The following is a 27,622-nucleotide window of genomic DNA, read 5'->3' as shown; positions in this document are numbered from 1 at the left end:
GGGGGGTGGAACATTTAAACACTGGGATACACATTTAGCAAAAGCCACGTGGTTAGTCAACACAAGGGGATCTGCCAGGCGAGCTGGCCCTCCCCAGTCAGAAATCCTACATACTGTGGAAGGGGATAGAGTCCTTGTAGTGCACATGAAAAATATGCTGGGGAAAACAGTCTGGGTTCTTCCTGCCTCAGCCAACAGCAAACCCATTCGTGGGCTTGGTTTTGCTTGAGGACCTGGGTGCACTTGGTGGGTGATGCGGGAGGATGGAGAAATCCGATGTGTGCTTCAAGGGGATTTGATTTTGGGTGAAAACAGTCAATGAACTGAATGGCACAATGCGAACTGCTATATAATATTGTGTGTCACCTCTGTGTTGTATCAATGATATCAGAGTACGAGCCTCCCAACCCATGGAAGATAAACTATGAAACAAGCCGTGCAGCAGTGAGGGAACGATGACTGACTCGGTATGCAGCAACCCAATGCCACACACACCATCTCTCCCACCCTGAAAGCCTGATACGACAGATGGAGCCCAGAGTCATGGACTGGGTGAACTCAATGGACATTTTACAGGGAAGGTCCATGAACTAAGGGAATGATGTCTGTGTAGTATGTTAAAGGATGGGACGGGGAGGGGTGGTGGTTGGTAAGGTTGTATTGGATCGTATGGGACCTGGGCATGGTGTAAATGGTATGGAATAAGGGGTGGAGAATGTGCTGGTTTTGGCTGAGAAGGGGTTAATTCTCCTCACCGTGGGTGGTTAGCTACCTTTCCAGCTTCCCGTGCTCTGCTGCGTGGCGGGGGGACTGGGAGGGGCAGGGCCATGGTGGGGGCAGCCGACCCTGACTGGCCACTGGCATGTTCATTCCATACCATGTGACACCATGACCAGTATATTAAGGGGGGGCAGTTTGAGGCTGGGAGGAGGTGCGGCATTGGGTTGTGAGCAGCTGCGTTGCGTGCGGTTTATTTCGGTGGTTTGTTCCCCCCCCCTTCCCCCCCCCCGGGGTTTTGCGCCTCTCGTTGTTCTCCTTTACATTGCATTTCTGTTGTTGTTTTCTTTTAATTTTAATTATTAAACTGTTCTTATCCCAACCCACGAGTGTTACCCTTCTGATTCTCTCCCCCATCTACCGGTAGATGGGGGAGAGAGCGAGTGACTGTGGGGCTGAGCTGCCAGCTAAACCACGACAACATTTATCACACTAATGTACTTATTTATCTGACTTATACACATGCAACAAAACATGTCTCTAGTTCATTAATATAAAAATCCACAAGATCTGTTAGGGACTCGTTAATTTTGTCCATTTTAATGCTGCTAGTTACAGTTCCACACTAAAACACATTACTTGTGGCCAAATCTCCCTGAAGGTTCAAAAGCATATTATATTTGTCATGAATTAACAAAATTTAAAGCTACAAAACCTAGAAAGATCATTTTTCTGACCTTCTACGTAACACCAGTCATCACATTTTATTAACTAATTAGTGCACCAAGTCTACCAATTTGAGGAAAGAGTGGAAGCATCAGTTTTACAAATACATCCCATCATGGAGGAAAGGAAAAGTGGTGTGGGGCAATTTAAAAAAAAAACAAAAAAACCCTCTATCCTTACTCTTACATTTTTATGTCCCAAGTAAATGTCAGAACTCAAACACAGCAGATTGTCATGGTTTTAGCTCGGATAGAGTTAATTTTCTTCACCGCAGCTGGCATAGCGCTGTGCTTTGGACTTAGTATGACAACAATGTTGAGATAACACACAGATGTTTTGGCTGTTGCTGGGTAGTGCTTGTACTAGTCAAGGACATTTCTAACTTCCCATGCTCTGCCAGGTGCACAAGAAGCCGGGAGGGGAGGGGGCACAGCTAAGAGAGCAGATTCAAACTGGCCAAAGGGATATTCCATATCATGTAACGTCATGTCCAGTATGTTAAATGGGAGCAGCTGGCCAGGGGAGGGAAGGGGCAATTGGAGCTCAAGATGGGCAGACTTGGTCGGCAGGTGGTGAGCAGTTGTATCGTTTGTGTTTCTGTTTTTTTTTCCCCTTTCTCCCTTTTCCTTTTTATTATATCATATTTACGGTTATTATTATCGTAATAATAATTATAATTATTATTGTATTGTAATTATTAGACTGTTCTTATCTCAACCCACAAGTTTTGGGGTTTTTTGTGCATTTACTCTTCCGATTCTCTCGCCGTCCCACAGGGGTGGGGGCAGTGAGTGAGCGGCTGCGTGGTGTTTAGTTGCCGACTGGGGCTGAACCACGACAGTCCTTTTTGGCACCCAACGTGGGGCACAAAGGGTTTGAGATAACAACAGTTGCTGGTCACGGCATTGATTAATCTGTTCTTAATATTAGTTTGTCCAGTCTCTACGACGCTGATTGTAAAGTACATGTTAAAAATTGCTGTTGGTTTTTTCAGTTTGCTGTGCTCTGCAGTGATTAGAGATGTTTTGCCTAGGAGATTTATTATTAAAATACTGGCTTTAACCGTTATTGGTTATTTGGGTCTTGCATGGAAGCTGTTACTGTACTTCAGGTACCACCTCATGGAGACAATTAGCAATTATACCTGCTCCTCTGAGAGTTTTTTTTATGGAGGAAATACAGAATGGCACCTTAGCTACCATCTTATATAACGTCTCCTCCTTCATTACAACAACTTTTCAGTATCTTGAACATCCTTGGGTAGTTAAGATATATTTTCTGGTATTGCTTTGGCAGACGGTGTCAGTTCTGTCTAAGGTTAATAAGCAATTTAAGAATATCATCCAGAGATCTGCCCCAAGGCTTGATAGTTACGAGTAGCAGGGCATGTGGGATAGCATGGGCAAATGCCTAAGACGGTGGGCACCCCCAGTGTCGTGGGGCTTCACCCCTGAAGAAGTGCAGAATCCTGAAAAATTAGTAGAACATTTGGAGGAAGTATGTTGTCACCCAGGCAATTCCAGAGAGATACAAATCACTGCAATGTGCTGGGGCCTGGCCCATGCCTATCGAGCCCTATTTAACACTGTTCAGTACCCCCAAGAGGACAAGAAGGCCTCTGGATCTAAAAAGACAAAGACATGGAAAGCGACAAGCACTGCAGCCACTCAAAACCCCACAACAGGCGCTGCGGCTACTCCAACCCTGGTGACAAGCGTTGCAGCTAAATCAGAGGACCAACCTGTGCCAGTATCAGTTGCCCCTATACTCAAGAAGAAATCTTGGAAGAGAAAGTCAACTCGTTTAGAACGGGATGATGAAGAACCAGGGCCATCACAAGAAGAGGAGGAGGAAGAGGAAGAACATGTACAAGAAACAGAAACTACCCGATCCCTATCCTTGATTGAGTTGCGGGATATACAAAAAGATTTTGGCCGTCGTTCAGGTGAGCACATTATCACCTGGCTGCTCACGTGCTGGGATAATTGGGCCAGTAGTCTGGAACTAGAGGGTAAGGAAGCCAAACAACTGGGATCCCTCTCTGGGGAAGGGGGCATTGATAAAGCAATTGGAAAAGGGAAACAAGCCCTCAGCCTCTGGAGGTGACTCCTGTCAGGTGTGAGAGAAAGGTACCCCTTCAAAGAAGATATTGTATTTCGCCTAGGAAAATGGATGCCCATGGAGAAAGGTATCCAGTACCTGAGGGAACTAGCCATGCTTGAGGTGATTTATAGTGTCCTGGACGATCAACAGTTATCCAAAGATCCAGATGAAGCCCAGTGCACATGACCCATGTGGCAGAAGTTTGTACGGAGCACACCATTGATGCGTGGAAACTCATTGGCAGTAATGCCCTGGAGAGAGGACGAGGCACCAACAGTGGTGGAGTTGATAGATAAATTCCAGGAATATGAAGGAAATATCTCCTCCTCGCCCATCTCTGCTATTTAGAAACTGTCCCAAGAGGTCTAGCAACTCAAAGAAGATATGTCCTAATCCCTACCTCTACTGACCAGTATCTCAGCCATTAAGAGTAAGCGTCCCTTTGCTCAAGGGAGCGGATACACACCACAGGCCACCCTATGGTTTTACCTGCATTACCACGGAGAGGAAATGAGGAAGTGGGATGGAAAACCTACTTCGATCCTAGAGGCATGGGTAAGTGAGCTGCAAGGAAAAACAGTCACTCAGGGAGGCTCTTCCACGAAAGCTGCTGCTCCAGTTCCCAGTGAGCAGGTCCCCAGACAGAGGAGTAGAAGTGCTGATTTTCCTTCTGATCTTAACAGACACACTTGTGATTCATATTTACAGGAAGTGAGTTGTGACTGCCATGATCAAGACTAGAGGGGCCCCGCCTCCAGCCAGGTGGAGGAAAGGGATAACCGGGCTTACTGGACTGTGTGGATCCGATGGCCTGGCACATCAGACCCACAGGAGCATAAAGCTTTAGCGGACACCGGCGCACAGTGCACCTTAATGCCATCAAACTATATAGGGGCAGAACCCATCAGCATTGATGGAGTGACAGGGGGATCCCAAGAACTAACTGTATTGGAGGCCGAAATGAGCCTAACCGGGAAGGAGTGGCAAAAGCACCCCATCGTGACTGGCCCAGAGGCTCTGTGCATCCGTGGCGTTGACTACCTGAGGAGAGGGTATTTCAAGGACCCAAAAGGGTACAAGTGGGCTTTTGGAGTAGCTGCCTTGGAGACGGAAAGAATTAAACACCTACCTTGCCCGGTCTCTCAAAGGACCCTTCTGTTGTGGGGTTGCTGAAGGTCAAAGAATAACAGGTGCCAATCACCACCACAACAGTGCACCAGAGGCAATATCGCACCAACCGAGACTCCCTGATTCCCATCCATGAGCTCATTCGTCGACTGGAGAGCCAAGGAGTCATCATTAAAACCCACTCACCCTTTAACAGTCCCATGTGGCCAGTGCAGAAATCTAATGGAGAGTGGAGAATAACAGTAGACTATCATGGCCTGAATGAAGTCATGCTGCCACTGAGCGCTGCTGTGCCAGACATGCTAGAACTTCAATATGAACTGGAGTCAAAGGCAGCCAAGTGGTATGCCACAACTGATATCGCTAATGCATTCTTCTCAATCCCTCTGGCAGAAGAGTGCAGGCCTGTTTGCTTTCACATGGAGGGGTGTCCAGTACACCTGGAATCGACTGCCCCAGGGGTGGAAACACAGCCCTACCATTTGCCATGGACTGATGCATAATGCTTTGGAACAAGGTAGAGCTCCCGAACACCTACAACACATTGATGACATCATCGTGTGGGGCAATACAGCAAAAGACGTTTTTGGGAAAGGAAAGAAAATAGTCCAAATCCTTCTGAAAGCATAAAACAAGGTGAAGGGACCCGCACAAGAGATCCAGTTCTTAGGAATCAAATGGCAAGATGGACGTCGTCAGATTCCAATGGATGTGATCAACAAAATAACAGCCATGTCTCCACCAACTAGCAAAAAGGAAACACAAGCATTCTTGGGCGTTTTGGGTTTTTGGAGAATGCCTATTCCACATTACAGTCTGATCGTAAGCCCTCTCTATCAAGTGACCCGGAAAAAGAATTATTTCAAATGGGGTCCTGAGCAACGACAGGCCTTTGAACAGGTTAAACAGGAGATAGTTCATGCAGTAGCTCTTGGGCCAGTACGGGCAGGACAAGATGTAACGAACGTGCTCTACACCACAGCCGGGGAGAATGGCCCTACCTGGAGCCTCTAGCAGAAAGCACCAGGGGAGACCCGAGGTCGACCTCTAGGGTTTTGGAGTCGGGGATACAGAGGGTCCGAAGCCCGCTATACTCCAACTGAAAAAGAGATATTGGAAGCATATGAAGGGGTTCGAGCTGCTTCAGAAGTGGTTGGCACTGAGGCACAGTTGCTCCTGGCACCCCGACTGCCAGTGCTGGGCTGGATGTTCAAAGGAAACATCCCCTCTACACACCATGCAACTGATGCTACGTGGAGTAAATGGGTTGCACTGATCACCCAGCGGGCTCGAGTAGGAAACCCCAGTCGCCCGGAAATCTTGGAAGTGATCATGGACTAGCCAGAAGGCAAAGATTTTGGATTATGACCAGAGGAGGAGGTGACATGTGCTGAAGAAGCCCAACTCTATAACAAACTGTTAGAAGATGAAAAGTAGTATGCCCTGTTCACTGATGGGTCCTGTCGCCTTGTGGGAAAGCACCGGAGATGGAAGGCTGCTGTATGGAGTCCTACACGACAAGTAGCAGAAACTGCTGAAGGAGAAGGTGAATCGAGCCAGTTTGCAGAGGTAAAAGCCATCCAGCTGGCCTTAGACACTGCCGAAGGGGAAAAGTGGCCAGTGCTCTATCTCTATACTGACTCCTGGATGGTGGCAAATGACCTGTGGGGGTGGTTACAGCAGTGGAAGTAGAACAACTGGCAGCACAGAGGCAAACCCATCTAGGCCGCCACATTGTGGCTAGATATTGCTGCCCAGGTAGGGAACCTGGTTGTAAAGGTACGTCATGTGAATGCTCACGTCCCCAAAAGTCAGGCCACTGAAGAACATCAAAACAACCAGCAGGTAGTTCAGGCTGCCAAGACTGCAGTGGCTGAGGTAGATCTGGACTGGCAACATAAGTTTGAATTATTTCTAGCTCGGTGGGCCCATGACACCTCAGGCCATCAAGGGAGAGATGCAACATACAGATGGGCTCATGACTGAGAGGTGGACTTGACCATGGACGCTATTGCACAGGTTATCCATGAATGTGAAACATGCGCTGCAATCAAGCAAGCAAAGCGGGTAAAGCCTCTGTGGTATGGGGGATGATGGCTGAAATACAAATATGGGCAGGCTTGGCAAATTGACTATATCATACACTCACAAACCCGCCAAGGCAAGCGCCATGTAGTTACAATGGTAGAAGCAAGCACCAGCTGGCTGGAAACATATCCCGTGCCCCATGCCACCACCCAGAACACTATCCTGGGTCTCAAAAACAAGTCCTGTGGCGACATGGCACCCCAGAGAGAATTGAGTCAGACAACGGGACTCATTTCCAAAACAACCTCATGGACACATGGGTCAGAGAGCATGGCATTGAGTGGGTATATCACATCCCCTATCACGCACCAGCCTCTGGGAAAATCGAAAGATACAATGGACTGTTAAAGACTACACTGAGAGCAATGGGGGGGTGGAACATTTAAACACCAGGGTACACATTTAGCAAAAGCCACGTGGTTAGTCAGCACTAGGGGATCTGCCAATCGAGCTGGCCCTGCCCAATCGGAACCCTTACATACTGTGGAAGGGGATAGAGTCCTTGTAGTGCACATAAAAAATATGCTGGGGAAAACAGTCTGGGTTCTTCCTGCCTCAGGCAAAGGCAAACCCATTCATGGGCTTGCTTTTGCTCGAGGACCTGGGTGCACTTGGTGGGTGATGCAGGAGGACAGAGTCGTCCATTGTGTGCCTCAAGGGGATTTGATTTTGGGCAAAAACAGCCAATGAACTGAATGGTATGCTCTTAATTCCTATATAATGTTTTATGTCATCACTACTATGGTTGCTATATGCCATGTCAATGGTAATTGACAATGGTGGAAATCTCCCAAATTAAGAAAAAGAATGAACTTTCATTGAACCAAGAAAAGTGCAATGGTGATAGAATAAGACTGACTTCAGCATGCACTAATCCGACACCACACACACCATCTGCCCTTTCCTGAAAGACTGTTACAATAGATGGAATTAATTAACTCAATGGACATTTTTGTGGACATTTGTGGATATTTTACAGACATGTTACAGGGGTGGTCAACACCTTTATATTCTATTAAAGGATGAGAAGGCAGGTAGGGGTTATAGAAATTTTATTGGATAGTATGGGACCTGAGCATGATGTAAATGATATGGAATAAGGGGTGGATACTGTCATGGTTTTAGCTGGGATAGAGTTAATTTCTTCACTGCAGCTGGCATAGTGCTGTGCTTTGGACTTAGTATGAAAATAACATTGATAACACAGATATTTTAGTTGTTGCTGGGTAGTGCTTGCACTAGTCAAGGACTTCCCCAGCTTCCCATGCTCTCTTGTATACAAGAAGCCAGGAGGGGAGGGGGCACAGCTAAGAGAGCAAATCCAAACTGACCAAAGGGGTGTTCCATATCACGTGACGTCATACCCAGTATATTAATTGGGGGGAGCCAGCCAGGGGTGGGCAGCAATCATGGCTCAGGGACTGGCAGCATCGGTTTTATCCCTTGTGGTGTGTGTGTCGTCCCCCACACCCCTTTTTTGGGCTTCATTTCTCTCTCATTATTTTCCTTTTTCTTATATTATCATTATTATTATCATAATCATTATTATTAGTATTTTAATTATTAAACTGTTCTTATCTCAACCCATGAGTTTCCTTGCTTTTGCGCTTCCGATTCTCTCCCCCATCCCACAGCGGTGGGGGGGAGTGAGCAAGCAGCTGTGTGGTGTTTAGTTGCCAACTGGGGCTAAACCACAACATCACTTTATGGAATGGATGTTAAGATTCTCACGGCCAATGTGATGTTTGAAAACGCAAACTTCAACTACCTTTTAAACTTTGGAAAGATGCTTAGATGTTCATTAAAAGCTTTGCATTATTTTTAATATTGGTATATTTTGCTATATTTCAAAGGTAAAAAAATTATTTTGGCATCTGTACTCTTCCCAGAGCTGGGCGTTACACATATTTTTACAACAGAGTTCTCTGCCTCTGCTTTGAATGTTTCCCACAACATAAAAAATGCATGTTGTAGAAAAGGCAAAATCTGATTTGTATGTACACCTAATTTTATATTGTACTGCGCACCATGATTTATATCGCTCATCTCTAGGGTCTACTGCAAATGAAATTATACTTGCCAAAGCATGCAATTACTATAAAGTGCAATAGGCTTTCCCCTCTAGAGAATACACTTTGAATAAATATCATTATTGTCTTTAAGTATCCACTTTGACAATCCCATCAGCCACCAAGCAGGATTTCTTACTTTTAATATCTTCTGTCAGTCATCAGCATGTTAAAAACATCGTGGAATCTTCCTATTGATCTGATAAAAATCACTGGAAGCACCAGAGCCATCTAAGTTTAGTATTAATTTGCTATAAACACTTTTCTACTGAGTTTATCACAAAATACTAAGTATTAGATGCTGTGCTAGTGAAACATCAGCACAAGACTGGAAGAAAAGGAGCTAGGTTGCTTGAGCCAGGTGAGAGTGCTGAGCAGGGTCCAACATCCCCAGGGCCGTCCATGGGCTTCTCCTGATGCAGCAGCAACATGAAAAGAGAAAACAGCCCAGGGAGAGAGCAGAACAAGGCCTTCCTGAGCTCCTGGCAATCTAAGGAGGAATAACAATTTCTAAGTCACCCCAACTGGAACAACTTCAACAGCTTTTACTTGGGAATTGACAAAATAGGTGGTTACACAACCCAGCAGTGTGTGTTAGGAAACTGGACCCAACCACCCAGGAGCTTCTTTGCACTCCCCTGTGTTCAAGTGCTTGGTGCAGGAAACATTAACAATCTACTTACTTCTACAAATACCTCAAATGATTATAACTGCAGCTCAACGTGTTATCCCTCGGTACACACAGTGAAAGACATCAGATTACGGCCTCACAAACTCATTACACTCAGCACAAGAGATTAAAAGATAAACAGTGCTTGGCATGAAAGCATACAAGGCAAAACCCGGTATCGATTAAGGTAAGATAGAACTTCTCTTTTAAACTAAAATATTTACCACTCTTGCTAAACATTATCCTTCAGAAGTATGAAAACTACTAGAGACCGAGCAATCACCCAGCACTATAAAAAGCATCTGATTCACAAAAACAGAAAGGAAAATACACTATTTTAGAATCTTTTCACTGATACAGAACGTCATTAAGAGGACAAACCAAGAAATTCAGGCACGAGCCCCTCTCAGTGTGGCTTTGAAGGGAAGAGCAGGCACAATGCCGCTCTCCTGAATGAACCCTGGAGGCACAAACGCAGCCCTCTATCGCGATATCGGACCAAGCAACAGTGGGAGTCGGGACAAGCGGGATGCTTCAGGGTGCGCAGCAGTCCCCTGCGCTCCCTCTCCTCTCAGAGCCAGCACCGAATGGGGACAGGACGGAACGGGACAGGAGAGAGCTGCTAGGGTCCCCCCGCCACTGTCCGCCAGCCACCCACGCCCCGTCAGCCACCCCACCAGCCTCCCACGGCTGAGTGGGCCCAGAGGTACCGCTGAGGTCCCACTTACCCCATCAGCGGCCTCGCCGTCAACTCACACCGCTGCACCACAATGCTATACACTACTGCAACAGGCCCAGTACGGCAACAGCCCCACTCCCCTCAGCGGCTACCCGCACCCACCTGCACACCACCGAGGCGCTTCCCAATGGCCCCCGCCCAGCGCATGCACATGCACACACCCACCACCACCGCCCGCTTCCAGCCTTCCACGTCGCCAATACCACCCCACCATGCATGCGCACAGGCCTGCCCGCGGGAACGAAGGGGCGATGCCGCGGTGCACGCCAGGAAGTGTAGTCTGGCACCATGAGGCGAGCTTCCACGGGCTGGTTGTCATTCTCCAGGTGAGCCCTTCCTAGGGGAAGAGGCGTCTCTCGGTAACCCGCGGGGTGGTTTGGGGACATGGGCTGACTGCCTCCGTCTCCTCTCCTCCTTGGCCCATGTTTTCTGTCAGTGGGACACAAGGTAACTCAAGCAAGTGGGACCAAGAGCCAGAGGGAGGGAGGATTTACCAGGCACAGTCCTGCCCTCACGCTGCTTTAATTCATTCTTTCTTCCTTAGGCAACCTCCTGTCTCCCTATCCGAGATGTCTTCTGCCATCAGTAGCTGGCTCTATAAGTGCCCCATAGTTCCTTCAAAAGGGAAACCCTTCCCCCTATAATTAATCCTGACCATAATCTCATTACCTCAGTGGATGACACTACACATACAGCCTCTTACACATACCTGTAAACAGGCTGCGCGAGCAAATGGGGCGTATGCAAACAGCACAAGTGTAAAGGTGAGGTCTAACCATTTTGTATAAATTGCCACATAAAAGCAACAATCTTGGCATAGGGTTTGGCCTCGTGTTCATACAGCGTTTGATCGGACCACTACAGCGATAAAAATGGTGCATGGCCAACAGAGTGGCTGTAAGGACTGTATGCACAAAAAAGAAATTGAAAAACAATCCTCATGCAAAATACAAGCATCGCTACATCTATCTACATATAAATCTAGTCACAACATTTCAAATAATTCGTGTTTCAGATACAACAATGAAAGATACAGCACTATGATCTAAAAACATTTCTCAAGCAAGAGAATCACTGTGGGAAGTGTGGTTTTCTAGACCATTTCAGTTAAACTACTGCAGTCAGGTTCACTGAAAAGCAAAAATAGCGACAGTCTGTGAAACCCAAAATATGACTTGGTTCATCAAGCATGTTCTAACAATCAGAAAACCACATAAGGAAGATAATCCCTTCTTTCATGTATTAGGCAGTTTAATGAGAGAATTAGTTCTCATTGAAGGGAGATTTAGTTCATCTAAGTGTAAATTAAATTTCTCTTCATTTCCTTTACCTGCAGCCTCTGAAAAGACTCTTCCTTCAGCAATAATATTCTGTATTGCACACAAATCAAGAAGGAATGACTCCAAGGACTGAACCTTAGCAGCTCCCAAAAGGCTGGAGTGCGATTGCTACATTTGGGTAATAACAGCATATTGTATTACTCTCATTAGATCAGCTTTGTAGATAGAATTTAATTGTGTTCTATGAACACACCTGAATAAAGATCATCTTGCACAGAATTCATTGCTAATTCAGATATCCTTAGAGGCTGATCATGTTCCATTTACACCTGCCAGAATTTCCTTTACTTGCAGAATCAGGCCTGTCAAAATAACTGACAACATAAAACCTTCTACACTTTTATTTAAGAACTTTTTGCACATACTTGCAGTATTTTAAAGGTGTATTTCAATTAAGTTTACTTTAAGTCCTTGGCACCCAGCTACCTGTGCAGACCAACACATGGAAGTTACCATGTCACATTTAGACCTTCCCATAAAGAAAAAATATTTTAAATTAGTCAATTTGAATATTTTTTCAAATATTGGTTGATTTCTTGATTCTTCCTCAACAGTATTTAAATAAACCCATACAGCTTTCATGCTGAAGATCTTGGGACTAGGTTTGCAGAAGTACTGTGGTCCCTAAAGATGCCTATGCTGCAATTTTCTAAAAGTCTTCAGTATAAATGAAGCTGCTACTTGCTCTAATAAATTCTGGTATATGTCCGCCTGCCATCATCAGGTGCCTAAGCCCTTTTGTAAATCTTACTTGTAGTGAGTAACAAACATACAGAAATTTTCTCCGTTAAATTAAATGTCCTTGATCTATATTGTTCTCTCATGTGAGGATTTCCTTAACTTCTGTCTACTTATATTTCTTAAACAAGGCTTTGCGCACTTCTTTGCGCCCCAGCAGATGATCTCCTGCACCCCTGCCCAGGCTCAGGCAGTTAATTTCCTTCACCTGTTTTTTGACAGATTTTTTTGCTTAACTATTCACAAGACAATAGAATTACTGACCTTTTCTTGGAAAATTTTGCAACACATACCTGCCAGGACTTCCAGTGAAGTACCTTCTTTCAGGAAAGTTTTGCGACAGAGATTAGTCGCATTAGTGTTTAACTGCAGCTAATAAAAGTACTCAAACACCATTCCAGAGAGCACACACTCTGTGGAATTTTACACAATTACGTGGCATAATTTTAGAACCACAAACAGTTGCACTGTCTGCCCATTTTGCTTTTTGCAGTCTTTTCAGTAAACCTGGTGTTTAAATACGGTGTGGGTGCACAGCTAGAAGCCCAGTTCAGCCTGCAGTCTAATTTACTATACAATTTATTTTCCATGTTACTCTGATGCACTTCCTTGTAAAATAATATCCTAAATAACTCAAAATAGTAATTATGGACACTTTATAAATTGACTGCATACATTTACAAATTAAAGGAGCCCCACTACAGCTCCTGCTCTACTTTTTGTCGTGGTCACAGCTGTTAAAAGGGAATATATTACTCCACAACTTTGGCCTGCTTACGAGATGCCCAACATTTTAAAACAGTGGCTAAAGTGACCTGTCCTGGGAGAGGAAGCTCAGCTGAAGGGACAATTTTTAAAGCACCACTTACGATGTAAGAACACACACTCCTGTTCAGCTGCACGCCTGCAATGCATCTTAATTTCTGTAGCCATTTAAAAGACACTCTGCATGACCTGGGTTCCAGAGTGACTTTCTCAGGCAGTTTACTCCTTTCTCATTGCAAGGTGATTTCAGACCCTTAGAAGTTCCCAGCTTCCAGATTTAGAGTATGAACTCTGACACTAGTGGTAGCAGAGGAATTTATTGTTTGAGGTGAGGGTCAACTGGTTTAGAAAACCCAACCCACCACAGCAAAGATTACATCCGCCTTTTACCAGGTGAAGTCCCAATGGACAGGGTAAGCTTTGTTGCAACAATACAGACGAAATATCCAAAGATACAGAGGACAGAAATGAGTAGAAACTAGCGTGGCCTCTTTCCCTCGCTTCTGCTTTCCAATCCCCATCTTCTTTACTACACAACCCACACAACAGCATCTGTGAGAAGTTAGAGTGCACAGTTGGTATTGTTATCTTTTACTGTATGAATTATACAACGCATGCATGCTCAGAATAATAAAACCATGTTTTAATATCACAAAGGGTAGGTACTTCACCGGTCCAGGAGAAAACTATCTGCATTACACTGATCAGATCGGGGCTTATCTTCCAAGGATGATGCAAAAGCTGATTAAACACCAACACCAAATTTACTTCCTAACAGACTAGCTCATTAAGGGAGAGCAAACAGTGTTAGGCAAGGCCTTACAAGGAGTTTTCTGTGATTCAACTCATTACAGAAGTAACAGTTGTAGCAACAAGGGCTCGATACCTAGTTGTGAACACTGCAGATCAATTCACACAAGACCTGACAAAACCAGGTAGCGGTAGGAAACAAGATGCCTCACCAGAGGCATTTGATGGACATCAAGCAAGTCTTTGGAGTAATTAATTACCTGCTAGGAGAAAATACTGTCACAAAAACAGGACTGGACCTCAGTGATGGTTCAAGGACTGCATCTATAAAAAGGTATGCCTTTTTAGGCATACCTTAGGTAAGACTTTTGGGAAAATGGTAAATCCTAAATAGCAATCCAAAGTTGCTGGAATGGTTTTGGGTTTATTTTTTTCCAAGAGCTCTCTGGTTTGGTAGAGAGGACAACACAGGAATTATCACTTCTTTTCCTTACTAAGCACAGGGACATCTAAAACGCTTCACAGCTGCAGTATCACATCAGGATGAGAGTCAGTACCAGAATGCATCCTCCCAGGAGGAGGCAGTGCTGGATTTTCCAAGTTCGCTTTCTTTATCACAAAGACAGTAGTTTTATGACCTCCTCCTGCCTGGGGCCTGTCTACAGGCTTTCAAACATTGTTACCGCTCTAAATATTTATAGCTCCAAAGCCTAAGAACAATTGTATGAAGCAACTTATTTAAAAATAAAATCCTGGTTTATTATCATTCAAATGACAAGCGTGTTAAAGAGATTGTAGTTGGGTTTTGGTTTTTGGGTTTTGTTTTTAAAAAAAAAAAACACAAAAAAACCCAAACAACTGCACCATTTTAAGCCACTGCAACAGAATATAAAGCAATGATTCTCTTGCATCATACCCCTGCTGCTCCTCTTCAGGGAAGAGAGGCACGATGTTTCAAGGGAGATAATTAATGGAAGTATCAAACCAAGATTTTTTGCTTTTAGTAAGTTAAATAAATTTTGCATAAAGCATAACTCCTTTAGCTCATCCACAGATTTGACATGAAAAAAATCTATATTCTTCAGAATCTAACCATGATGCTTACATTGCCACAATGCAATTCATAATTCTTCAGCAAGGTCAAGAATAGCTTTTAAGGTGAAAGCCTGAAGTATCGCACTAGCAGGTAGCGAAACTAAGATGCTAAGATACGTTTACCTTCCAAAGCTAGATTTATTCATAAGTTATTTAACCTAAACACTAATCACACCAAATAGATTCTAGATGAAAAGTAGTTCCAGTGAGAAGTTCAGTTCTCAAACATTTTAAATTAAGAAATGTGCTAGCTGCCATTTTAGCAGCAAAAGAGACCCTCTCCTGTAAGTGGTAAGGGGGTTTATTCAGCTAAAATCTGCAAAGAAAAAAGTCTCAAAGTGAGAGAAATATCACCAGTTCATATTGAACATGAGGGAATAAAATCCTTCTGAATGAATTCCTTCAATCTGCTTTCCTGTCAGAAACTTCTGTGGATTTCTTTGCAGCAATTCCATTTGCAATGCCGTTGCTTTCAAACTGCAAATAAAGGACAGCATTGTTAATGGGCTGTCAAAAAAGGACTCCACACCCAGAACAGTAAAAGTTGGTGATGATTTTGCTTTTAGAAGCAAAACCAGCAAAGATTTATGAAGAAACCTGCAGCAAGAAACAAAGTGGTGTTGTCTTTTTACATTTACACATAATTTTTTGCTTTGAGGGAGCAGGGGAAGGAGCAAGGGCAGAGACAACATATGCAAACCTTTGAATTTTCTTAGAAGAGATAACAAATGCACGATTTACACACACTAATCATTTTCAAATGCATTAATCTTACTTTATAAATTCCAGGCTCATCCTCCTGATCTCTTTTCATGGCTGAAGGTGCCCGTGGATTTCCAGAGCTGCCTCCTTGACCTTGTTTCACAGCTGTTGTTTCTTCCATGGCTTTCTTGGACCACACACGCTTAATGAAAGGTGCGATGATGGGACAGATGTACGGTTCAAGGAATTTCTTGTAGACCCAGAGGAGAACAGGAATGACGATACAAGGAATGCACACCATGGCTTCCTCTTGTGCTGCGACAAAGCTGGTGAGGGGAAAAAACTTGACAGCTTAGGATGCCATCACCTAGAGAAAACAGTCTTAAATTACGAATAAAGATTGTAGTTGATATTCAAACCCAAAAGATTTTTTAATAATAGATTAACTATTAAAGTTTCAAAAATGCTGTACATTCCAATGTTAGAAATCCCTCAACAACACAGGAAACGTTCTTGACATTTGAACAAGGAGTAGAGTTTGCAGTAATTCATAGTTCCTACAACTAGAACTTAGAAAAGCACACTTAGAAAATAAAAGTTTTTGCTTACACCGCACAAAAACAGCTGAAGCAGCGAGCTGCAGATAGCAGCCCAGTTTTTACTATAAGAGGGTCCAAAAGGTTTGGTTTTCTCATTCTCTTTTTATTTAAAGCAAAATTATATGGCAGGACTCCAATCAGCCTAATGGCTTGCTACCACCACAGGGCACAGCAGTGGTGGCAGGAAAAAAGGAATCCAGTCAGTATAGGGGAAAAGGAGAATAGGGGTTACTGCCTTCCTCCTGCATGGGAGGAATCATTTGATCCCACACCAATCCCATCCAATTGGCCAAACTATGAGAAAATGAATCATAGAATGGTTTAGGTTGGAAGGGACCTTTAGAGGTCATCTAGTCCAACCCCCCTGCAATGAGCAGGGACATCTTCCACTAGATTAGGTTGCTCAGAGCCCTGTCCAACCTGACCTTGAATGTTTCTAGGGATGGGGCCTCCACAATCTCTCTGGGCAACCTCTTCCAGTGTTTCACAACCCACATTATAAAAAATTTCTTCCTTATATCCAGTCTAAATCTACCCTCCTTTAGTTTAAAACCATTATGTCTTGTCCTGTCACAACAGGCCTTGCTAAAGAGGTTGCCCCCATCTTCCCTATAGTCCCCCTTTAAGAACTGAAAGGTCTCCCCACAGAATTCTCCAGGCTGAACCACCCCAACTCTCTCAGCCTGTCCTCACAGCAGAGGTGTTCCAGAGAGACCCGCTCCAACAGCTCCATGTCTGTCCTGTGCTGAGAGCCCCAGAGCTGGATGCAGTACTCCAGGTGGGGTCTCACCAGAGTGGAGTAGAGGGGCAGAATCCCCTCCCTCGCCCTGCTGCCCACGCTGCTTTGGATGCAGCCCAGGATACAGGCACATTGTTGGCTCATGTTCAGCTTTTCATCCCCCCAGGACCCCAAGTCCTTCTCTGCAGGGCTACTCTCAATCCCTCCATCCCACAGCCTGTATTGATACCGGGGGCTGCCCCGACCCAGATGCAGGACCCTGCACTTGGCCTTGTTGAACCTCGTGAGGTTCCCATGGGCCCACTTCGAGTGTATCCAGGTCCCTCTGGATGGCATCCCATCCTTCAGGGGTGTCATCTGCACACTTGCTGAGGGTGCTCTTGATCCCACTATATCATCAATTCCTTCCCTCTTCCACTGAATCCTTTCCTCTCTCCCAAAACCAGGCAGATAACTTCAAAATCGGCAGCCCAAAATCTGCGACGAAAACAGCAGACAGCCAAAGTGCAGGGGTGGAAAGGTACGAGTGGGAGAGGATGCAAGGAGGTAGGATTAGAGCTGGCTTTTTCAGTGCTGGCGAGCAACATATTAAATACACTCCACTGCCCAGCTTTGCCCTTCACATTCCTCTTTTCCAGGCTGCTGACATCTGAATTCTTACATTAAGCAAAACAAAAGCTTTCCAGGATAGAGGATGAAGAGGCAGGTAAGCATGCTCTGTTTGGGCTCAGTTTCACTTTTTTCTTAAGCTATCCTAAAGATTTTTAGCCCCAGGCACTGTAGAACAACAGAATATTGATTTCCAGTGGGCCACGTCCAAGCATAGCTGTGGCTACTTCAGATCTAGTTTTCCAGGATCCACTTGTCTCTAAAGTCACAGAGGGAATCTTAAATTGAAACAATATGACTGAGGAAGCCCATTAAAGTCATTCAGAAAGCCAATTCGCATACTTTCTCTGCCAGAACTTCCCAGATACAAAATTTTTAGCAAGATGTAACAAAATAACCCAGCCAGAGGGAACACCACAGGCCATCTTTCCAAGGTAATGCTTCGCATCAAGATCCCAAACAGAAAGATAAGCCGTACCTCTGCCCAAAGAAAGCCAGCCTAACGCAAGCCCTGATATATTTAAAATATTATTCAGGAGATTTTTCTGTGGTTTGGTGATGCTCGGCAGGCCAGTGCAATGAAGTTTTAGGCAGGGAAAAAGGGCAAATGGTCCAATTTAAGAGCAAGCTTATTTTTTTGTGCGACAGGCTTTTGTCTATCCCAGTGGGCCAGGGTCAGCAGAGCAAACGCACACCGTTGCAGATTTAAGTACATCGGGTCTGTGTAACCCGGCCTGCTATTGTGAAATAGGGAAAAAAAAACGGTTTTGTAGACAAAAATGCTGATATTTTTCCCCCATGAAGGCTGGCCTAGTCTAGAAGTGCCGATTTACTTAACACGCCCCTGTTCTGCTTCTCCACAGGCGAGAATGTTCCCCCCGCGCCAGACTGACCATCCCGGTTTAACGGCAAACGACAACCCACAGCAGCCGGCGGCGTCTCCCCGCCTCCCGCCGGTACCGGAGCGCCGACATTTTCTAAATGGGTAAAACGTCGCTCGCATCGCCAAGCCCCGGCTCGGTCACATGTCGGGACTCGCCCCCCCCCACCCCCACTCCCACTCCCACTCCCACTCCCGGTTAACAGGGCCGCCCCAGGCCCGGAGAAGGAGGGCTGGGCCGAGCTGCGCAGCCCCCCCACGGAGGAACCCCCGAGAGGGGAAAACCAGCCCCACCCCACACTCACCTCACCCACCCCAGCTCTCTCCGCCGCACCGGAAACCGCCCCCGCGCTTCTGGGTAACGCCCAGACGCCGCCGCCAATGGGGGGGAGACGGGGTACGCCTCGCGTAACCCATGCCCCATCCACCCTCTCCGTCCTCACCCAACCCCCGCCGGAGGGAGGGAGCAAGCAAGCGCCGGGCAGCGGGACAAGGAAAACCCAACACCCACCTCTGTCCCAAATTATCTTGTTTTACGCACCAATAGCGCTCCTACGTCATCAACAGCCCGAGCGCTGATGTAACACGGTCTTTGATTGCAGCGCTTCCCACTCCTGGCTCCCTGGATGCCAGCAAAAGCCTTGCAAGAGCAGAGAAGCACGGACAGTAAATCTTTTAACTTTTTAAAACTTTATTTATATACATCCATAGAGTCAGAGTTACTCCCGAGCCATCAGCTTTTGCTTCTTCAGCTTCTTTTGGGATATCTGAAAAACAAAACAGGCAAATGAGAAAAAACAGCGGTAGCCTACACCTTCCCAAAACGTCCTACAAATAGAGTTTGATTTGAAAGAAACACTGAGAACCATTAGAAATTCCTTCGGCTGCTCACAAAGTGTTCCGCTAATCACACCCACACATAACGAAGTGCCCTTACAAGTGCTGGATTGATTACACGCTGTCACCTTGACTTTATTTTTGCTGTAATGTATTGCACCTTTACGGGCACAGACAGGGAATGCTCCTAAATGCTCCAGGGGAGGGAAGAACGAGCCATCTCTGCCACACAACACACACACACACACCCCCCCGAGAAGCCCTTTCCCAACTTCTCAACACCATGTTTACAATAAATATTGAGGTTGCTCAGAAATAACTTCTTTTTTTTCATGGGTATTCCAAAGGTGTCCTAAGACACTCATCACAGCAACCCCTCTGCCAGAAAAATGCCAAGCGCCAATGCTCGCATCTCTTGATGGCGACGGTAAAGAGGACTATGGACGCAACGCTCCCTACCTTTTTCTTTTGAGCAACTTCTTCCTCTGGCTTGGGAACAATCTGCTCCTTCTCGGTGAGGATCATCTCGATGTGGCAGGGGGAGCTCATGTAGGGGTTGATCCTGCCGTGCGCTCGGTAGGTGCGCCGGCGCATCTTGGGAGCCTTGTTGACCTGGATGTGCTCGATGACCAGAGAATCCACATCAAGACCCTGGGAAGTGGGGGGAAGATAAGCCTCGTGACTTGGTTTTCTCTTCAGATAAGTTACCCCTGCAGCAAAAATATGGATAACCACCTCCCCACACGCACATCGCCGCTGGGAAATAAAACAGCTTAATTCAGCTGTGTCACAGAACTGAGTATTTGCCAAGCTGAAGTCAGGAAAACACCAACCACTCTCCTTAAAATGAACTGAAAACTATGCTGATGGCTCAGAACAAAGGTCTTTTTATTTCATGGTCCTTGTTGCTGTACGCCTCTATGGGAGAACTTATCTTGGGCCGCATGTCTCTGGGACACAGGGCTCTACCCACCCTGGGGACAGTGATGCACAGACATCAATATGATGGATACAAAATGTCTGTTTATTTAACTGCGTCACACGCTTATATAGCTCTTGCGCTTCCTGTTCCTGCCACTCCTATGGGGAGGAGTCTATCTTTCCGTCACAGCCCGTGATCTTCCGGTCGCCGATCCCTGTCTATTTCCCTACATCTCCCCCTCCCCATGCTGCTAAAAGTTCTATAAAGCTACTTGCGTAAGCGGATACATATTGCGGTCAGGTCTATATTCATGTAACTCTTGCAGGCGCTCTCTGATTTGTCTTATAGCACAGCATAACAATGGCAGCCCACAAGTAACCATGGTTACTACACACAACAAGATCCCCCCAATTATTACTATCCAATCCCAGTTCATATCTCTCTTTTGCCGCCCTTTCCCAGTGTTGCTCTCGTTGCAATATTGCTTGCGATCTTGTCAAGGAGCTCATTTCTTTTCCCAATGGTACGGCTAGCATGAGGATCCATGTCAGCAGACCCTGCAAAGAGACAACTCAGAAAGGGATTATTCATTGTACATCCTTGCACAGTTCTTCTTTCACACACTTTGCAGGCACCCATTCTATGCGCCCTTCATTCTCAACCACGGCGTAGCCCCTCCCCAGGCATCTCAGTTTCCATCCTCTCTCCCATTGCTCACTGCCTGAGAACCTTACTCATACCTGCGGATAGCGCTCGCCTGCTTGAGCTTTGCCAAAGTGCTTCTCCACTGCTGTAACTTGCTCCTGCCCACGTATAAAATGATTAAGCGAATATAGTGCACGCATTAAAATAGTTTGCTGAGCTGCTACAGGTATAGCTCCCTTATACCCCTCCCCCTCCCCAAGCTGTATTATCTTTGCTTTCAAGGTGCGATGAGCGCATTTAACTATTGCCTGCCCCGTGCTATTGTAAGCAATGCCGTGTTTTAATACAATATTCCAAGCTTTACACCATTCTTCGGTACTTCAAGCCCGAAAGCATGGTTCATTGTCTGTTTTTATCTCGGTGGGCTTTCCAAGCCACGCCATCACTGTGGTCCAATGCGCAGCCAACTGCATTGCGGTCTGCTTCCGATGTTGAGTAGCCATGATGACTCCACTATATGTATCAACTGTAATTGCCAGGTGCCTTCCGGGGGCCAACTGTGGGCATTCAGTAAAGTCAGTCTGCCAGATAGCATTTGCTTCCAGTCCTCGAGGGTTGACTCCTGCCTCCCACAGTGGCGAGTGCTGACAGTAAGGACAGGTGGCTACTACTTCTCTTGCTGCTCTTATTGAGATGCCACACTCCTTTGCCAAAGCTTTAGCACCCAGGTGCAGTTGTTGATGCAGTTTCTTCGCCTCCGTCAATGTCCAGACTCCCGCAGCTGCCTCATCAGCCATGCGATTCCCCTCAATCAGTGGTCCAGGCCCCGTCTGATGACTGCGAATGTGAATTACTGTCACAGTTGCTCCTCGCTGCGATAAAGCAACCTCTAGCATCAAGGCAATTTCCGTGTGCGGTACACCTTCTCGTTTCATGGACGTGACTAATTTATACACGTATAAAGAGTCCGTGCACACATTTATATGCCAATCTATATCCTTTTGCAGGGCCATCTCTAGCGCTTTCACTTCTAGCCACTGCGCACTTTTACCCTGCTCCTCATACGTCTGGCGCATCCAACTATTCTCTTCTTTCCACACTACCGCCGCTCTGTTCGTCTTTGAGGAAGCGTCTGTGAAATATGTTGGTCCTGGGTGAGGGGTATCCAAAACTCTACTATCCACACTGAAATCCACCACTTTGGCTGTCTCGGCCCACCTCTGTACCATGCCTGTGACGATTTTCCCTGGGTACGAGTATACTGCCAATTGTATATCCTCTTCACTCTCTACCACCTTCCGCCATTTCTCCCCATTCCACGGCACTGTCAGCTTATCTGGCTCCTTCCCAAAGATTCCCTTGCTTTCCCTTCGCAGACACCAAATCATTCCCCCGGCTACCTTGACTTTTGTGGAGAATGCATCCTTGGGAACCTTCTGATATACCCATCGCAGTGGTTTTTCTTCCCCCACCCTTATTTGATATAGCAATCCTAATCCTCCACCGGCGGTCAGAATCCAACCTGCGATTAATTCCTCCTGAGGGTCCCACTGCCATACTCCTTCCTTTTGCATTCGATGTTCTATCATCTGCAACTGCTGGACTGCCTCAGCGTCTAAACTCCTGGGCTCCCATGGGTCGGTCCCTTTCAGCAACGCATAGAAAGGTTGCATCTCCTCACCGGTGACGCGCACAAACGTCCGCAACCATTGCAGTGCTCCTACCAGCTTCTGTACATCGTGTAAATTTTTAACCTTAGGTGTAAGTTTAATGGGCTGAGCTTGTATGCAATCCCCTTCTATTCTAGCACCCAGAAATCCACATACTGGTCCTTGCTGTATCTTCGCCTCAGCTACCTTGAGGCCCTGTCCCTCAAGGCCCCTTTGGGTGTCTGAAAAGACTTGTTCACATAATGCCTCGGTGGGCGCAGCTATGAGGACATCATCCATGTAGTGGATCATGTAGATTTTCTCCTGATACTGTCGCCTTACTTGCTGCAATGCAGAAGCCACATACCTCTGGCAGATCGCTGGAGAATTTTTCATTCCCTGAGGAAGTACTGTCCACTGCCATCTACTACCTGGTTCTGCGCGGTTCACCGCGGGCAGAGTAAAGGCAAATCTCTTTCTATCATCTGGATGTAGCGGAATACTGAAGAAGCAGTCTTTGATATCTAAAACAATGACTCGCCATCCTTTCGGGACAGCACTCAGATCTGGTAGGCCGGGTTGGAGAGGCCCCATGTCCTCCATTTGCTGATTTACTGCTCTAAGGTCATGCAGCATCCTCCATTGGTTTTTATCTTTCTTTTTTATAGCAAATATAGGGGTGTTCCACGGGCTCATCGAGGGCTCTAGGTGCCCCGCTTCGTGCTCTCGTCTTACTATAGCTCTTACAGCCTCTGTTTTCTCTGTTGTCAGGGGCCACTGCTCCACCCAGACGGGCTGTTCGGTTTTCCACACTAACTTGTGCTGATGAAGCCCCTCTGAGGCAGTGGCCCTTATGCTAAATTTTTCAACCCGATCCCCATCTGGGCAAGGGCGTCTCGCCCCAACAAGGGGCTTGCTACCCCATCTGCTACTAGTATGGTCACTATGGCCGTGAGGAGCTTCCCTGCCTCCTCGTCCATGACTTCGAGTTTCACAGGGCAAGTACTAGTCCTCGTTTGTTGTTCTCCTCCTACCCCTATTACACGTTTTCCCATGGCGAGGGGCCAAGTTGGTGGCCACCGTTCGAGTGGCATCACTGTGACATCTGCCCCGGTATCCACTAACATTCCCAGGCATATCCGTGCCAGGCAACTCGGCTCTTGTGGGGTAATCATCACCGCCGCCATGGGTCTCTCGTTACAGCCTATGACCAAAGCCACGTGGGGGCCATAACCTGCAAATCTTGCTGGTTCTGCTCCCCTGCCTGAAGGTTCACTCCCCCTTGGCCCGCTACAGTGGGCCAAGCTCCTGGCACTGGCACCATGATGGGGGCCATTTGACTCATAGGAGGCGCGAATCCCCCTCGCTTCACCCTCCTTTGGCCGTTTCCCGGCTTTGTGGCTGGACAATCTCTTGCCAGGTGTCCTGGCTTCCCACACACCCAGCACCTCCCTACTGGGCGCGCTCCTCCTCCGTTACGTCCTCCCCTTTCCCCTAGCGGGCACCCAGCTTTAAAGTGCCCTTGCCGTCCACACAAATGACATCTCGGCCCCGCCCCGGCCGCTTGCACCATCACCCTTTCTTCGCTTCCACAGTCAGGGTTCTGGCAGATGTGCGCTCCCACACCGCCATGCTGATTCAACGCCTCCTGGCGCAAGACATGCCTGATGGTTTGACCCAATGATGCCCCCACTGCCAGGGTGCGGAGGACATCTTGTGTCTGTGGATTTGCTCGACTTCGGAGGCAATCCATAAGGACTGCCTCCTTGGCTGCTGGTGGCAATTCTGATTCTATGATAGCCTTCTGCAACCTGTCACAAAACGTTGTAAATGGCTCTGCTAGTCCTTGCTGTATCTTTTGCCAAGGTTCCGCTCTTTTTTCATACCTGCCCACTTCACTATACGCTCTGCGGGAACTCTCCATTACTGCTTGCAGCTCCCTGCCCCTTAATGCTGCCGCTTGTAACCACGGGGTTTCCAGTCCTTGACCTCTTCCAGTGAGCCAGTCAAGGGTGGTCCCTCTCAGCAGGTGGCCCAAAGCCGCCGCCGCTTGCTGTACGAGGGCATGGCAGGCACTGTGCATCGCCTCCTTCCAAAGTATGTACATTGTGGGAGCCAATATTGCTTTCGCCAACTGCCTAGCATCAGAGGGGGTCAACGGCGCTGCATACGCAGCGTCTAGCAGCAATCCTACCCCTTCATCCTTTAGCCCCTTTCCCCTAATTTCTCGCCATAAACTCCACACTAGCTTGGCATCTATCGGCGTCCACTCCACCCCTCCTCCTGGAGCTACTCGGACAGGGAATATCCTGGGCATCTCTATTCTTACTCCATCGAGGCTACAATCTCTGGCTATCAGCTGCCAGTTAGGTAACTCGACTGACTGTCGCTGGGGCGCACCCTTCGTTAAGAGTCCTGTCTGCCGCCGAGTTACTTCCCCTAGTGCGCGCATAACCTGCTGCAGCTGCCGCAGCACGTCCTCCGGAGACCCCTCCGGAGCTGCAGCGCTCCGGACCTCCCCTTTTGGCGGTCCCTCTCCGCCCTCCTTCTGACTGGTCCTCCGAGTCCCTGCTGCCTTATGCCTCTTTTTTGCGCGCTGCAGGCAATCTGCCCCATCTTCCCACATGTGGGCATCGGTTTCTCCCCCAACTTCTGATTCGCTGCTACTCGAGGTTGATCTATAGCCACCCTGTCCTCCCCTCCAGGCACCCCAATCCCCCTCCTCGCCCGACTCCCATCTCAAGGGTTGCCCCGGGAGCCAGTCTCAAGGGTCGGGCAGAGGGCGGCGCCGCTGCCGGCGCTGATCATCCTTCTCCTTCCGCTCCGTCACTCCCGCTGCGTCCGCTGCCACGTCACCCTCCCCGTGCGCAGGTACCCGCGCCTGTGCCAAATCGTCCCAGGGGTATGCAGGGGGGCATTCCAAAGGTCCTGCTGGCTCAACAGGGAACACCGCCGCTTCCCGATCCGCCTCTTCGGGAGCCTCAGACTGAGTAGTTGGCCAGGCTACTCCGTCCAAACTCTCCGCTTCTTCCCCATCCCCCGCGATGCTTGCCCCTGTCTGCGTCCCCACTGCCCCTCCTGGGTCTATTTCTGGGCTACTGTCAACTGTAGCACCGTGCAGGCACAGCTGCACCTGCTGCCACGTCTCCTGATCATCCCGAGCTTTCAATAGTAATCGGTGTATCTTTCCCCAGAGCTGTATGTACTGGGGTTTTTCCATCATAGCCCTTTCGGCTAACTCCTCTTTAATTCTCACCCAATTATCTTTATTAAATATGTCTGCGGGACTCCGTATGAGCCCCTGCGTAATCATCCATTGGATGGCCTTTGAGGTAGGCGCCTTCGAAAGCGAAGTTCCATATTCCTTCCCCAATCCCTTCAGTACCTTTACGACTGATTCCATGGCGCGCCCGCCGTCCTGCAGCTCCCCGTCCCGCCCCTGCGTGCCTCAAGCTATCATTTCCCCCCGGCGAACTTGCCATGTTGCCCCGCCGATCACGTCGGGGTCACCACTTGTTGCTGTATGCTTCTATGGGAGAACTTATCTTGGGCCGCATGTCTCTGGGACACAGGGCTCTACCCACCCTGGGGACAGTGATGCACAGACATCAATATGATGGATACAAAATGTCCGTTTATTTAACTGCGTCACATGCTTATATAGCTCTTGTGCTTCCTGTTCCTGCCACTCCTATGGGGAAGAGTCTATCTTTCCGTCACAGCCCGTGATCTTCCGGTCGCCGATCCCTGTCTATTCCCCTACAGGTCATTACAAAGGTGACCTAAGATTAGTCATCACTGCCATCACAGTTACCAAAATGAAGCGCTGAGTATATGACAAAGATACAAATTGACCAAGAGTCCGCAGATTTTGAGAGATCTAAACCACGCTTATACTAAACAGCTGATAACCATGCACAAGCCAGGTACTCGTGTATAATTATTCCTCACATTTTAACATGGAAAAATGCAGCCTAACTCAAGCAAACAGTAAACCCAAAGCCTCTACACAGTTCATTTTCACCCTTAGCCAGCCTCCCGCGTTACAGACGCTGAGCTGAGGAGCGGTGACACGCAGTGCAACACCAACGCTTCACATTTAATGATGTCTACATGACCCACCTTGAGCTCAGCGTTGCTCTCCGCATTTTTGAGCATGTGCAGCAAGAACTCCGCGCTTTTCTTAGGCCAGCGTCCCTGCGTCCAGCCCCACTGCTTGGCCTGGAAGAAGAGAGTTCAGTTTTTGTCCTGGTGCAACACAACTCACCCTTTACACACCGTTAACTTGCCATCACATCCCCTTTTATTAAGGCTGCACATCAAAATAATTAAATTCAATCAATTAGTTGACACTGCAAGTAGATTCCTTTCTTCAGCTGGCCACAGCCAAAGCATCCTTTCCCCCTCAGTCCTCACCTGGGCGCATCTACCAACTCCTCCATTGTAGCGACGGAAGGGAACACATTGCTTCTTCAGGGCGATGTCCTTCAGGTACTTGGTGGCCTTGTGGATGTGCATGCCCTTGATGGCCTGGGCCGTCCCACAAGTGTTCTAAAAAAAAGCAAAAACAAAACCCACAAAAACAAAGCACAGCAAAGTTCCTCTTAGCAAATCTTTCCAAGTTACGACAGGAGCAAAAGCACCCCTCTCCCTTTCCTGGATCCTATTCTTTTTGCTACAAACTCACTTTAAAAGAAGCACTCACACAGAGAAAATAAAATTAAGCGTTCCTAATGATTTTTCTTTTTTTGCTACCTACTTTTCTAACCCTTAGTATGACTTCTATTACTGCATTTGCTGCTCTGGCACATCTTTATTGTTTTTTACCTCATGGCTAGGTCTTTCCAACCTAGTAAAATTAAAATTTGAGTATTTATACTTTTCATAGCCCCTCTTTAGCCACTAATCCAAAAAAGCAGGAGCCTGAATGATAAATTCCTACTAAAACATCAAATCTGGCATCTCAGAGGAAGCAATGAGGAAACAAGCTACACACAATATCATTATCTCTGTAAGGGAATTATAAAGCGGAGAGAGGAAAAGGCTCAGAAAGAAAAACCCCGATCAGTGCTTAAGCCTGCATAGTAAATGCCAAAGTCAGAGAGTAACTAT

At 47.1% G+C, this 27,622-nt stretch overlaps 2 protein-coding genes and 1 non-coding gene across 6 annotated transcripts in view; all 3 read right to left on the bottom strand.

Moving 5' to 3' along the window:
- Positions 1–18,887, bottom strand: part of LOC135310828 (dymeclin-like) — an 89,923-nt gene extending 71,036 nt beyond the window's left edge. For 2 of the 4 annotated variants that reach the window (XM_064439867.1, XM_064439865.1), the window contains exon 1: positions 15,704–15,789. Coding sequence is in view for 2 of the 4 variants with exons in the window: in XM_064439868.1 (XP_064295938.1) it covers positions 15,331–15,405; positions 15,704–15,956; positions 18,763–18,881 (447 nt within the window). In the remaining 2 variants the exon portion in view is untranslated. Of the gene's footprint in view, positions 1–13,641; positions 15,406–15,703; positions 15,957–18,762 lie in introns of those variants that run through there. The other 2 variants (XM_064439868.1, XM_064439866.1) reach the window with 2 other exon arrangements.
- A 243-nt stretch (positions 18,888–19,130) lies between these two features.
- On the bottom strand, positions 19,131–27,051 carry LOC135310829 (large ribosomal subunit protein uL22-like). The gene is made up of 4 exons (XM_064439870.1): positions 26,927–27,051; positions 26,633–26,731; positions 19,754–19,945; positions 19,131–19,224 (listed from the first exon to the last, which is right to left on the bottom strand). Exons 1-4 carry the CDS (start codon positions 27,026–27,028, stop codon positions 19,177–19,179), a joined length of 441 nt encoding a protein of 146 aa, XP_064295940.1. The 5' UTR covers positions 27,029–27,051; the 3' UTR covers positions 19,131–19,176.
- LOC135310832 (small nucleolar RNA SNORD58) lies at positions 19,599–19,667 on the bottom strand. Its single transcript, XR_010370818.1, has one exon. It is a non-coding gene; the product is annotated as a small nucleolar RNA SNORD58 (small nucleolar RNA).
- Positions 27,052–27,622: the final 571 nt, after the last annotated feature.

The sequence above is a fragment of the Phalacrocorax carbo genome (assembly GCF_963921805.1).
Source record: "Phalacrocorax carbo chromosome W unlocalized genomic scaffold, bPhaCar2.1 SUPER_W_unloc_14, whole genome shotgun sequence".
Lineage (NCBI taxonomy): Eukaryota > Metazoa > Chordata > Aves > Suliformes > Phalacrocoracidae > Phalacrocorax > Phalacrocorax carbo.
The sequence above is the reverse complement of the archived record's forward strand: the minus strand, read 5'-3'. Positions and strand labels throughout refer to the sequence as shown.

What these genes read in the sequence shown, in the direction of transcription:
- LOC135310829 (XM_064439870.1), bottom strand. Translation starts at nt 27,028, where the DNA reads ATGCACATCCACAAGGCCACCAAGTACCTGAAGGACATCGCCCTGAAG. An exon ending in GAGTTGGTAGATGCGCCCAG is followed by an intron (nt 26,732 to 26,926) that starts GTGAGGACTGAG and finishes CTCTTCTTCCAG; the next exon opens with GCCAAGCAGTGGGGCTGGAC. An exon ending in AAGTTGCTCAAAAGAAAAAG is followed by an intron (nt 19,225 to 19,753) that starts GTAGGGAGCGTT and finishes TTTGTTTTTCAG; the next exon opens with ATATCCCAAAAGAAGCTGAA.